At 36.9% G+C, this 14,658-nt stretch overlaps 1 protein-coding gene across 4 annotated transcripts in view; it reads right to left on the bottom strand.

Annotated features, from left to right (window-relative positions):
- exoc2 (exocyst complex component 2) overlaps positions 1–14,658 on the bottom strand; it is a 301,075-nt gene that overhangs the window by 170,404 nt on the left and 116,013 nt on the right. For all 4 annotated transcript variants that reach the window (XM_039753430.1, XM_039753429.1, XM_039753428.1 and 1 more), the window contains 4 exons: positions 9,448–9,573; positions 2,535–2,659; positions 2,195–2,263; positions 70–227 (listed from right to left, as the gene is read on the bottom strand). In XM_039753430.1, the coding sequence (XP_039609364.1) occupies positions 70–227; positions 2,195–2,263; positions 2,535–2,659; positions 9,448–9,573 (478 nt within the window). The remainder of the gene's footprint in view (positions 1–69; positions 228–2,194; positions 2,264–2,534; positions 2,660–9,447; positions 9,574–14,658) is intronic.

Below are 14,658 nucleotides of genomic sequence, written 5' to 3'. Positions count from 1 at the left end.
TACTTCAAAAAAATGCATAGCAAATACACATAAATTTCAGTTCTATATTGCTTTTAAGTGAGTTCCTACCTTACTGTATGAATAACATAGGTTAACCATTGTCCTGAAAGTTCAGACTTTAGCTCCCATCCACCATACTGTTTCTGCTCCAATTGACTTAGACTGAATGGCAAAAGAGCACCACGGATGAGCTTCACCAAAGAATGCATGACTTCCTGAATCATTTGCTGTAAAATGAATAAACTGTAAAATGTACTGTTATTTTGTAAAATAATCTTACCGTCAGCTTTCTACCAAACAGAACATTTCAACATTCAGCTACAGCCAGCAGGAATGATAATAGCCAAAAAGTTCTGAATTAAGCCTGTTTAACATGGAACCACAAGTGGTTTACAAGTGGTTTATACTATTACACTAAATTTATATAACTTAATTATGACAGAAAATATACCAAAAAAAACAAAACACTTTATATTACTTGTAAGTGCCAAGCAGTATTATCTGGCACCCTGGCCAGGATGAGTAAGAGAGCTTAAGCAAATGGGAGACCAAGATAAGGGAGCAGTGGGGGAAAGCTCCTAATGTTTATATCCCCCATCCACTAGATGGCAGCATCTCAGAACCAGAATAACCATGTGGAATCCTGCAGGGCATGATGAGACTTGTAGTGCTGAGAGTTCGTCCAGCTGGGTCCCAAGGGTAGCTGCAGGGGATTCACAATCCCTACTTTTCAGGACTGCCTCCTGACCTAGGAGTGCTTCCTTTGCGCTATGCCCTGGCACTGGAAGTACTCTCGGGTCAGCCATAAAAGGAAGCTGTCCAACCTCTTCCAGGGAGACAGAGTCAGGAGGAAGGAAGGCAACACTCACTGGAACGAGGTGTAAAAACAGAGAAGAGACAGAAGGAAGGAAGAAAGAAAGAAATTTGTTTCTACTTGTGCTTGTGTAACATGAGAGAAGCCATATGTGAGGTATTTTTATAATAAAGGCCTCTATTTTGAGCCTGTGACTGTCTGTGAGTTGTACCCAGGGATTGGTATTCAGTGGTGTCCCCTATCTTTCACATACTGTTATTTACAAAAATGTGTACTTTCTGGAATTTTTTTCAAATAAACTTTCTAAAAGATTGGTTCAAACTATGCTTACACTTCTAAATCCTAAAGTTCAAATGGGCGATATATAGTCACACCACAATTAAAATACAGCAAAGTGTATTAAGGAAAATCTTGCACCCATCCATCCACTGACCTCACTCATATACTGGCCAGAGATTTATAAACAAAATATATACAGTATATTCAGTAAGTATTCAGACCCCTTAAGTTTTGCACATTTTGTTTTGTTGCAGACTTATGCTAAAATTGTTTAAATTAACCTTTTCTCTCATGAAGAAACACTCAATACACCAAAATGACAAAGTAAAAACAGGAGTTTAGAAAATCTTGCAAATTTATTAAAAATAAAAAACAGAAATATCATTCCAGAGAACCTGTGTGGAAATTGGTGAAACATCCAGGAAAACCATCACTGCAACACACCACTGATCTGGGTGTTATTGCAGAGTGGCCAGATGGAAGCCTCACTTTAGTAAAAGCCAATGGAACTTTACAAAAAAGCACCTAAAGGATTCTGAGAAATAAGATGCTCTGTTCTGATGAAAACAAGATTTAACTGAATCGCCCCAGTAATTACTGTTTATAAGGCACAGCTCATCACCTGCACAGCACCATCCAACGATGAAGTATGGTGGTGGTGGCAGCATCATTCTATAAAACCATTTTAGGTGACTATCTGTTGCAGCTCATCGAGAAAATGCCAAGAGTGTGCAAAGCAGTAATCTGAGCAAAGGGTGGCTATTTTGAAGAAACTAGAATATAAAACATGTTTTCAGTTATTTCACGTTTTTTTTTGTTAAGTACATAACTCCACATGTGTTCATTCATAGTTTTGATGCCTTCAGTGAGAATCTACCAATGTAAAGGGTCATGAAAATAAAGAAAACACATTGAATGAGGAGGTGTGTCCAAACCTTTGGCCTGTACTGTATGTATGTATGTATGTATGTATGTATGTATGTGTGGGTGTGTATATATGATAGGCTGTCTGAATTATACAGTATTTTACACACTTAAATGTTTTTGTTTTAATGCAAAATCTAGAAAGGAGAGTTTCTTTAAATATATATTATTGCTTACCTTGAAGTCATTTTGTTTTTGCCTTGCATTTTTCTTAGATTTCTCAACTTGACCATATTTTTCACCAGTCTATAATTATAAAATAATAAAAGAGTAAGTTGCAACTAACACATATACAAGATGTTAACAGTATTAAACCTGAGCACTGACATTATTCCATAATGATTGCAATATCTACCCATAAATTTAAGCCTTTTATCAAATAATGACCTAAACATTTACCCTGCCAAAATATAGCCAGAATGAAAATATGAAACCAGACATGGAAGTAGTAACAGTAGAAGAAGAAAAAAAAGAACCCGTGAATTAGAAAAAATCTCTTCAATAAATCAAATAATACCTCACTGAATAAGCTCCCATTAACGTAGGAAATCCACAACTTCCAGAAGTTAGGCAGTTGGCTGATAACAACATCAGTTAAGTTTTCAACAAACATTACTTGCTGAGGTCCCTTGAAGCGAAAAGCTAAAAAAATAAATAAATAATGATAATAATAATAATAATAATAAGGCAAACATAAACTGTGCAATTCTGTGTAAAACAATTAAGCAATTAATTCAGAAAGTATTTTCAGTTGACCTGATAAGAAAATGGATTCAAAGAGAAATGTTACATTATCTGGATGTTCCCCCCACCAGGTCAGTATAAATTTACTGCAGAACAGAAATATTAAGGCAAGGAATGTTTCACTATTCAGGAAAATTATCTAAAGATTACCTTTTGCACTGTGTTTTGTGTTATTACTTTTATGCATCTCTTAAACAAAGAAAAAAAAAATACGTAAAAATTATCATCGCACTGAAGATAAAAATAATACTGTATTCAAGGACAGAAATGAAAACTTTCTGTAGTGTACTCAAGCATTCATCTGGTGTGTCACTGAAATACACCTGACCTGTACAAAAGACAACTATGCTGGTGCTTGCATCAGATTCCAGCTTCAGGAATTTATTATTTTTTCATTTATAGAGCATACCCTTTCCATATTTTGGATAGCACACTCCACAAAGCCAGGAGCAGGCCTTACAGCATTCATTCAAAGAGGAACACAAGAAATGAAACCTGCATGCCTGCTATCCTCATTTTCCACTTGTAACTCTTTACTTCTCCCACAAGTCATTAAAAAAAGTTCCCATTTTGCAGATGGGTCCTTCAACAGGTACATTTTTAATTAATTTATGATTTCCTTTCATCTCCTATGGAACCTATACTCACTTGACAAGGCTGTACTACTTTCCTTGCAAGTACTGTATGTTACCAACAATACAATGTGAGGATTGTTGAGTCATGAAGCCATTCTTGGCAGCATTTGATGGAAAGCAGAAACCAACCCTGGATGGGATGCTAGAACACTGTAAAAGACTCTCACAATGGATAAAAGCAGAGTCGCCTAGCATGCTCGTCATAGATATAAGGGAGGAAAATAGAATACCAGAATAAAACTGTTTGTAGTATAATGAAAATTTTGAGTGAAATAGACCTATATGATTATAGCCAAGGTCCTGTCAACGTTGTCCAAGGTCAATCATTAGAGACAGAGGATAACAATGTTCTACATAGTGGATAAAAAATGTTCTACACAGTTGCTTCTTAAGCAATGATAAGGTCAGATGTGAAAATGCAAAAATATACATCTGTCTGGCAGAAGTAATACATTTTCTAATAGTATGCTATTGTCTCCACAGTATTTCTTATATACAGTGCATCCAGAAAGTATTCACAGCATATCACTTTTTCCACATTTTGTTATGTTACAGCCTTATTCCAAAATGGATTAAATTAATTTTTTCCTCAAAATTCTACACACAACACCCCATAATAAGAACATGAAAAAAGTTTACTTGAGGTTTTTGCAAATTTATTAAAAATAAAAAAACTGAGAAATCACATGTACATAAGTATTCACAGCCTTTGCTCAATACTTTGTCGATGGACCTTTGGCAGCAATTACAGCCTCAAGTCTTTTTGAATATGATGCCACAAGCTTGGCACACCTATTCTTGGCCAGTTTTGCCCATTCCTCTTTGCAGCACCTCTCAAGCTCCATAAGGTTGGATGGGAAGCGTCGGTGCACAGCCATTTTAAGATCTTTCCAGAGATGTTCAATTGGATTTAAGTCTGGGCCACTCAGGGATATTCACAGAGTTGTCCTGAAGCCACTCCTTTGATATCCTGGCTGTGTGCTTAAATGAACCATTGCCCCAGTCTGAGGTCAAGAGCACTCTGGAGCAGGTTTTTATCCAGGATGTCTCTGTACATTGCTGCAGTCATCTTTCCCTTTATCCTGACTAGTCTCCCAGTTCCTGCCGCTGAAAAACATCTCCGCAGGATGATGCTGCCACTACCATGCTTCACTGTAGGGATGGTATTGGCCTGGTGATGAGCGGTACCTGGTTTCCTTCAAATGTGGTGCCTGGCATTCACACCAAAGAGTTCAATCTTTGTCTCATCTGACCAGAGAATTTTGTTTCTCATGGTCTGAGAGTACTCCAGGTGCCTTTTGGCAAACTCCAGGCAGGTTGCCATGTGCCTTTTACTAAGGGGTGGCTTCCATCTGGCCACTCTACCATACAAGCCTGATTGGTGGATTGCTGCAGAGATGGTTGTCCTTCTGGAAGGTTCTCCTCTCTCCACAGAGGACCTCTGGACCTCTGACAGAGTGACCATCGGGTTCTTGGTCACCTCCCTGACTAAGGCCCTTCTCCCCTGATTGCTCAGTTTAGATGGCGGCCAGCTCTAGGAAGAGTCCTGGTGGTTTCGAACTTCTTCCACTTACGGATGATGGAGGCCGCTGTGCTCATTGGGATCTTCAAAGCAGCAGAAAATTTTCTGTAACCTTCCACAGATTTGTGCCTCGAGACAATCATGTTTCTGAGGTCTACAGACAATTTCTTTGACTTCATGCTTAGTTTGTGCTCTGACATGAACTGTCAACTGTGGGACCTTATGTAGACAGATGTGTGCCATTCCAAATCATGTCCAATCAACTGAATTTACCACAGGTGGACTCCAGTTAAGCTGCAGAAACATCTCAAGGATGATCAGGGGAACAGGATGCACCTGAGCTCAATTTTAATCTTCATGGCAAAGGCTGTGAATACTTATGTACATGTGCTTTCTCAATTTTTTTATTTTTAATAAATTTGCAAAAGCCTCAAGTAAACGTTTATCACGTTGTCATTATGTGGTGTTGTGTGTAGAATTCTGAGGAAAAAAATGAATTTAATCCATTTTGGAATAAGGCTGTAACATAAAAAAATGTGGAAAAAGTGATGCGCTGTGAATACCTTCAGGATGCACTGTACTTAGTAATTTAAAAAATATATGAATCTCATAAAATATATTTATCTAAGAGAAATCATCAAAATCCATACAAAACTAATAATTTTTTTCTATCATAAGATGAAAATCTAATGCACTATTATTTCATCATATTTTGTTTTATTGCATTTTAATTTATAGAAAGTTTTTAAAAATGAACTTTTTAATAATTTTAGCCTCCCAAAAATAAGAATCAAAATAATCAATAAAGCACAATTAAAATTATACAGAAAAAAATGTAAGGGTTTTGATGATGCAGTGGATGACAAAAAGATCATTACTTATCTTGCAAAGTATTTTCTTGGTTGATGAATGTTATCATTTAGCATGGATAAACCAAGATGCATATCTAAAACTGAAACTTTGGACCAGGTGTTATTACATATACAATTACTTTACATGAAAATTTATTTTGTGGAAAACTTCTATATTATAAAAAAATAATGCAAACAATGAACACCTTTCATGAGCAAATGTCAAGTGCTTTCTTTTGCTATGACAAAAGAATAACTAGAGCAAAACCTGAAAAGAAAATTACATCACCTTCATGTTAAATAAATGTGTAAAAAATACAAAAACTTAATGAGCTTCTTAAAAAGACAGTGAAACAACATAATCATAATTGAGCAAATATCGGGAACTGTATGGAAACAAGTAATAGAGGACAAGGTTGCAAAAATGATCACCACAAGTGAAGAAGTGATGAAACAAAATGCAAGCTACCACAAAGATTGTTGAAAGATCAAAATGTGATAGTGCAGGTCAGCTCCAAGCTCCCACTCTTCTTTGGGAGCCTCCTGAACCTGACACCATCAAAAATGTAACCAGATGAGCTTGACAAAGAAGGACAAAACACAAACAAAGTAAGGAGTAAAGGTGAAAAAGTGAACAGTACTTTTAACAAAAGACAATTCAAAAACAAAAGTGTCCTAACAAATTGTGCAGTGCTTAAACAAGTGTCCAATAAATAAATAATCCTTTAAAATGAAAAGGTGCTGGTGAAGGTTAAAAACAGGTCAATAAATAATACATTTAAACCAGAGACAGTCCCTAAAAACAGTGAGCCCCAATGCTTCCTTTTGCACCTATCGGCAGGTGTCTCCTCCTTCATCAAGGTCCAAAGAGGATAAGGAGATGAGAGATGCTAGGTTTAGTCAGCCTTCATATCGGAGCTCCGTTCCTCGATGCCCTTCCCTTAGCGAACACAGGGCAACCTGATTCCGTCAATTGGGCTGCTCCTACTCCCCAGAAAGTGCTCAACGGGAGTGCCATTTTCACAGCCTCTGGCTTCCACAGCTTTGAGGCTCACTTCCAACCACCTGCCTCACTCCATTCAGCCTAGGCGCTTACACTCTCCATCTCTGCCTCTATGTCTTCCGTTTCCATCTAACCCCCCTTTGCGTCTATACTGGCTAGTCTATTTTCCATCTCGATCCTCCTAAAATTGGTGTTCCCCCCCCACCCCCAGCTCACACTTGCGTTCCCCTTTAAAAACAGGACATGACACAGCTGTGCCAATCAGCAGCTCCCGGCACCAATTAGCATTGTAGGTGATCCTGCACATATGCACTAAGTGCAGGGCCATCCACTCCCACATTGTATATGGGAAACGCTCTTGCCATGATAACAATCCAGAGACACGAGTGCGGCAATTAGAATTATTTATTTATTAAAACTGCCACCTTTCTCAGCCATAGACCCCACTTTACCACACAGAAACAATAAAATCAACTAATGAAATAACTTAAAATAAAATTTATACTTTTAAGGAAATTGAGCGCATAAACTATTATTTCCCATTTCTTTTTAGATTATAAATAAAATCCAGCCAATTGTCGTACTGCATATTTTAGTAGATGAAAAGAAAGATGGCACCACTTCCTCAGGAGAAACATTTCAGCCCTCTAACAGTTTCGCCATGCTCTGCAATAAATATGGTATTTTTTCCAAGCATATTTGGTCTAGCATAGACACAGTGGCAGCTGTAGAGGCTGTTCTCTCCTTGCAATGTTGATATAAATTAGGGAACACAAATAGCTACATTATTCATTCGATCCACATTATCTTTTCCCACTCATCTTTGAGCCCAAAGTTCCAAAAAAAAAAGCACTTGTTTCACTTAATTGTGAATATAGCCAAGGTCCAGTCCAGGCACTTCACATCACCCACCTTCTCCTCCAAACTAGCTAACTTTATTATTAAACACCTTACTTTACTACACTTGTGTCTTCTCCACTTTTGATCAAGTTTGATTCCATCTCAATCAGAGACTTCAAATGAAGCTCACAATGTGCTCACAGCAACTGAAAAAAAAACAGTTGGCTGATGGCTGCTGAACATTCTACCCTGCTCACATACCACTGGCAATTGTGAGAATAATTTTACATGGTTGGTTAAAAGTTATTCAAAACAAAACTTGCTTTTAATGTGGTTGTTCCCATCTTGATAAAAATGGTATGACAGGCAGCGAAATCTGGCATGTTAAATTCAGCTAAAATCTGGAGCACTTGTCCAATTTCTCATTTTTCAAGTCTGAATGGACAAACATTTAATATAATTTACAAGTAAATAGTACATTGTTTTAGTTTGATGATTTTAATTATTAAATGAAACAGGTATTTTTTATTTATTTATTTTCTCCACAGCTAATAAAGATTTTTAATCTATACTAATAAAAGGCAAAGCCCTCACTGACTGACTGACTCATCACTAATTCTCCAACTTCCCGTGTAGGTAGAAGGCTGAAATTTGGCAGGCTCATTCCTTAGAGCTTACTTAAAAAAGTTAGGCAGGTTTCATTTTGAAATTCTACGTGTAACAGTCATAACTGTAACCTACTTACGTACATATATATGGCCATGGCCTCCAGCTCGGTCGCCGTGTGAGGTGGAGTTGCGTCCCTTATCGTCACACCTCCCACGGAATTGAGTGCCTGCCCATATAAGGCCGTCCATCAGCAGCTATCCAATAGCCACGGTGCCGCGAAATATTTGCGGGTGTAGGACTGTGCTGATGCAAACGAAGATGAGATGATCAGGGATAGAATAGTGTTTGGCACAAACTCAGCAAAAGTGTGAGAGAAACTTTTAAGTGCCGGGTCGGAGCTAACATTAAATAAAGCTGTGGACATCGCGAGATCGCACGAGATAGCACAAGCACAGCTGAGAAGCTTCGATGCATGTATACTCCGAGCGGCTCATGTGAACTGCCTTTGCAGGACAGGGAAAGGTAAACCCGTGAATGCAGTGTGTGATGTCTCAGATAAAGAGGAGGACGAGCTGTTTATTGATGCAGTAAGAAAGGAACATCCCTCTGAATCTGAACAAGCCTTTGTAGACATATCAATAGGAAAGCAATCTGTAAAGCTTAAGTTTAAATAAAGTTCATAGGCACGCTACCACTAAATATTTGCAGGCAAATCCACAACTTAATACCGGGAATGCCTGTTAAACATCTTAGATTCACTTGTACCGATTTGGGTAGTGAACACTTCGATGAATGAAACCTGTTATCTTTACAGCGGTTGATAAGCACGAAATATAACTTGAACACAACACATCCTCCAAATATCAACCTGATTGAAAGAAATAATGATAATCAAATCATTGATGATAGCAACACTCATAAGTGATAAAACAATTACACTGACAATCATGTTACGTTCTTTTTAAAATGTTTCCTTTTCTTTTTCATAACTTCTTTAACACACTACTTCTTCGCTGCGAAGCGCGGGTATTTTGCTAGTTTTCTAATATACAAACAATAAAACACATCTAATTCTGTATTAAACAAATGAACAAAGGAAAAATCCTCTTTAAAGGAATTTTAATGACAGTAAACAAAACAAGCGGATATAGTTAAGTTACTGGGATATTCCTTTAAATTTTAAAAGCTGTATGCCATGGCATTCCAAAAAAAAAAAAACAACATACCTTCATCACGTGGAGACTGGAAGCTGCCTCCTCGTTTAACAGATGTAGTCTGACTCAAGCGACTGATAGAAGAAGAACGAATATCATTTTCCAGGTCCATCATTGGACTGAGAAGGACTCCAGGCCCTGCAATCATAAACACACAAATATAAGCACACAATATATACATACACACACACACACACACACATTATATAGTTAGCTCTACTTTTACATCCACAACTTTGCCTGAAACAAAGTTTTGCTAGTCTGTTAGTCATAAACACACACAACATTCTGAAACTTTAAGGATACAAAAGTTCAAAAAATCACTCTGAGCAAAACAAAATAAACACACATACCAGTGCTATAAAAAGTAAATGTGACCAAAACAAATCTCAATCACTTGTACTTGAACAATGTCATTACAGTACATTCTTTGAATTGTCATCCTTGATTCTTTTCATTAGTTTTATATTGGCACTAAATTAAAAATGTATTGCAAAAACATTATATAGTGATTTTGATATCTTGATTTTTTATTTTGACCACCATCCGACTCCACTTTACATTACCACAAATTTGCTATTAATTGTTTACAAATAATTTAGTAAAAAAATCCAAATGGAGACTTTCGGTGGGCAGCTTAGGAAGACATTTGGAATGAATGGTTGTAACTGAGGTTTAAATCTTATTTCTCATAGCGCAGCACATTCATCATTAGCCACAATGACTAACTACATTAAATCTAACAAAAAAAATTAAATACACAAGGAAAAGTGTGGGATAGCTGTTTATAAAATCACTTATTTAATCAATTTACAAAGCCAAATCTTTTATTCCAGTCTGTATTGAAAGGAGCTGGAAAAACACGACCAAGATGTAAATCAGTCCTGTATAGGATGTAAAGTCCAAAGCACAGGGATGCTGATGAATGCTGAATGTTACAATCTGTATTACTATTGAGAATCAAAAGAAACAGTGGCACAGAGGTTAGTCAGCACTAGTGCTACATTGAAAACTGGGCTCAATCCTGTTCCACTCACCCTCCATTTGGAGTCTGAACATGATCCCATGCACACATGGGTTTTTCTCTGGTTATGCTTGTTTTACTAGCACATTCCATTGATGAGCAGGTTAAGTTGAATGCTGACTCTAAATTTGCATGGCTTAAATGAATGAGGTGATGTATGTGAATCTGTCTAATGAAAAAATGGTGATCCAGTTGGATAGCACGATAAAAAGATTACATACTGTCACAGGTGGCTGGGGGTGGTACCCAGCCGGGACGCCCTGCAGGACCGGAGGGGGGCTTATTCCTACCCCAGACCACGTGGGGGAAACCGCCCTAATGGCTTTGGGGACCACAAAAACTGAGTTTGGAAGCTCAGCCCTATAGGGGCCCGTGGTCACTGCCAGGGGGTGCCCCAATGCCTTTGGAGCCCTGGCCCTCAGCATTTCTGCCACACCCGGAAGTGCTGGGGGAAAGAAGACCAGGGACACCCGGAATGCTTCCAGGTGCACAGCCAGTACGTTTGCCACACTGGGGAGTGCCGGCGGAAGCAAATCGCGAGGCACCTGGAGCACGCCCGGGTGGGGATAAAAGGGGCCACTTCCCTCAATTCGATAGCTGGAGTCAGGAGGACGAGACAAGGTCTTGGGAGGAGAAAAAAGGAGGCGGCCTGAAGAGAGAGACAAAAGGCATTGTGAGGCCTGGATTTTTGGGGGAGTTTTGGGGGTTGTGTTGCACTTATTTGTAAATAGTAGATTATGATTAAACGTGTGTTGGGTGAACCATCGCTGTCCGCCGGTCTGTGTCCGGGCCATATCCCACAATACATAAAAAGATACCTCAATAAATATTTGCCTTAATTTATCCAAAAAGATAAATTTTATCCAGCTGTTTCAGATATTAATGAAAAAAGAATAAAAAGACATACTGGTACCAAATCAAAAATAAACCAGAAATGCACATGGATAAATAAACAAAATAAAATTTCACACTCTGCATATATAAATAAACTTGCAGAGGACACCGGTATTTGACAGAAACCATTTATAGAAGCAGGAAACAGGGGACCTGTAAGGTATTTGTTTCTCAAACTGCAGTCTTCGATATAGTTATCCTCTTGTGCAAGTGAGCATCAGTTGCTTCCAGTTCTTTTTCTATCCAGATTAGACTCAGTTTGCCCTGTTCTCTCACAACAGCAGTTTATTGACAATTTGTCACATGCAACAACTTTCATTTCACAAAACAAAAAATAAACAGATGTATTTCTTGAGAAAGTGGTTTTGATTTTGGCCATTTTTGAACGCTTAATCAGCAAGTTGCAAACCAAGAACAGACAATTAACTTGCTATATTGAACAGAATAACAGGTTTTAGAAACGTAAACACAATTACATTTAAACATTAAGAATGGGCTAAGAGAGTTTACTGTTAGTATACTTGTGTAATGGATGCTGAAAATGGAGTTTTGAGTACAAATGTGAATAATAAATTATAAATAAGTAATTTCAAGAAGTAATAGCTACTTGCAACATTAGTAATGCTTTGGGTATATTATAAAATTAATGGTACCTTGATAAAAAAAAAAGTATCTGGTGTGTGTCTTTCTCCCAAAAATTATGGAGGGCACTGTGTATTATTAAGTATGTTTAAATACCACCACCCTCAATCAGCTAAATGATTAATTCTCCTTGCATGTTCAACATCTCCCTGACTTCTCATTTTAAAACTCTTTGTATAACCATGAAACATTTTCTTAATATTCAGTCCGACTATAAAGGAGTCAATAAAAGGATAATAAAATATATAATTTCAAATCTTCAATAGGATGATTAAAATGAATCTCAATCTAGCTCAAAATCATCTACTCTCAGAAATACATTTTGCTGATGAGAATTTCAAATAGAGCATTTTGTATACATAGTGAATTTCATACAAATTAAATTACTTAAGCGTAAAAACTATTATATTGCTGTGCAATAAATATTATCACATATTATTTTACAACAAATTGCTTAGTTATTGACGCAAACTGCCTGTGCTTTACAGAACATGTCTTTGTTCAGAGCAAAAATGGCAACGTCCACCTGGTCTGAAAGTCACTTCTGATTGGCTGTTGATCTCACTTGACACAAGTTCTACACTACTGCTGGGAACCAAAGCACTTGTTTGCTCTGTGGGAGAATACATCTGGAAATTATTACCTACACCTTGCTAATGCCTGACCTACCAGCAGATAGCGCTGGAGGACTTCACACTGAGAAGGAGGATTATGAAAGTTCACAGAAAGCTTAGATTCTTCCGAATTTTTGTAACTAGTTGATCTAACATGGCCCAGAGTGCTTCAGATGTCATTTCTAATTTCCTTGTAAACTGAACTAGACTTGAGGCAATTAAAATATAAAAAGGCTCATGTTATTAGGAAAACGAACATAGATAGGCAGGTATATAGATAGATAAAATGTCATGTATACTTTGCTTAAGTGAAAATTTTAAATAATATTTAAAATAATTAAGCAAAGAAAATGAGAAAACATAATACGAAGGAATAAGAACAGAACAAATATTCAGATAAACTATAAAAAATACTTAAACAAAAATGAAACATAAACAAGGGCAACTTCTGAAAGAATTAAATAAAGTGCGTGTTGAATTTATTTTTTTATGTTCAATTCAAATTTGTGAATATCAAACCCACGGAAATTAGGCAGGAGAAAAAATATAGTGAGCAAGTTAACATGTAAAAGTGGACAAGTAAAACAGTAGGAAATAAGACAGATTAAAAAATAAAGTATCCTCTAATAAAATAATACAATGATGCAGAAAGCTTAAGCACAATCATCACATGACACTCTATGCATTATATATGCTTAAGAAAAGGAAATGAATAATTGTATAATAAATACTGTGTGTAGATGTGTTTTATTAAAGACAGATAAAGCTAAATGTTGTTCCAGCTGCTCAGCTGTCTTTTGTTTAGCCTGCAGAGCTTCATACTGTTTAAGAGGAACTTCTCACAACCCTTTAAGCTAGAAAGGGAATGCTGATGATGTGCAGATTCTGCTCCCTCCAAAAAAAAAATAAAATAAAATCAGACTTCCTTTGCCTTACTTAAACACCATCTTTTTTGTACAAACAGCTAGACCTTGTCTTGCTCCATAACCTGACCACCCATGATTGCTTTCTGTCTAAACAAGTTAAGCATGAAACTATTGTCAGTGTTACCACAGCAGCCTGGTAATGAATAAGGTTAACATTTCTAAAAGGCTTTTTGTTTTCATTTTCAGCATGCCTCAAAATGGTGCAATCATATCACCTTCAATATATGATCAAATTTAAAATATCAAGAAATTCTAAACTATTTATTTTATCGTTTTAGACTCACATTACACAAGGAACGAAGTCACAATTTGTCAGCATGTGTTGTATACATAAATTATTAATTTTGCTCTATTAATCTTTTAAAAACAGAAAATCAAAAAATCCAAAACAAAACATTTTACTCACACCATTCAACCAAATCCCCTAGTAACAGCCCTACGAACCTACAGTGAAATATGTTCTCCAAATATTCTATTTCCCTTTTGCAGTCTAAATGCATTAATGCAGATGGATTAAAAATATGCATCTATTTTATGTTACTACATACAGTACGAATATCCTCTCAATATACTGAATTATAGTGTACTTTCATTTTTTTTTATTTTACACAAACAATTAATTCAGGCCCATATACATTGACTTATTTTAAATAGCAAAAGGAAGGAGAACTCAAAAAAGTAGAATATACAGTGCATCCGGAAAGTATTCACAGCGCATCACTTTTTCCACATTTTGTTATGTTACAGCCTTATTCCAAAATGGATTAAATTCATTTTTTTTTCTACAATTCTACACACAACACCCCATAATGACAACATGAAAAAAGTTTACTTGAGGTTTTTGCAAATTTATTAAAAATAAAAAAACTGAGAAATCACATGTGCATAAGTATTCACAGCCTTTGCTCAATACTTTGTCGATGCATCTTTGGCAGCAATTACAGCCTCATGTCTTTTTGAATATGATGCCACAAGCTTGGCACACCTATCCTTGGCCAGTTTCACCCATTCCTCTTTGCAGCACCTCTCAAGCTCCATCAGGTTGGATGGGAAGTGTCGGTGCACAGCCATTTTAAGATCTTCCAGAGATGTTCAATCGTGTTCAAGTCTGGGCTCTGGCTGG

Source organism: Polypterus senegalus, chromosome 5, assembly GCF_016835505.1.
Source record: "Polypterus senegalus isolate Bchr_013 chromosome 5, ASM1683550v1, whole genome shotgun sequence".
NCBI classification, from domain to species: domain Eukaryota; kingdom Metazoa; phylum Chordata; class Cladistia; order Polypteriformes; family Polypteridae; genus Polypterus; species Polypterus senegalus.
This window is presented reverse-complemented; position numbering and strand designations above follow the sequence as displayed.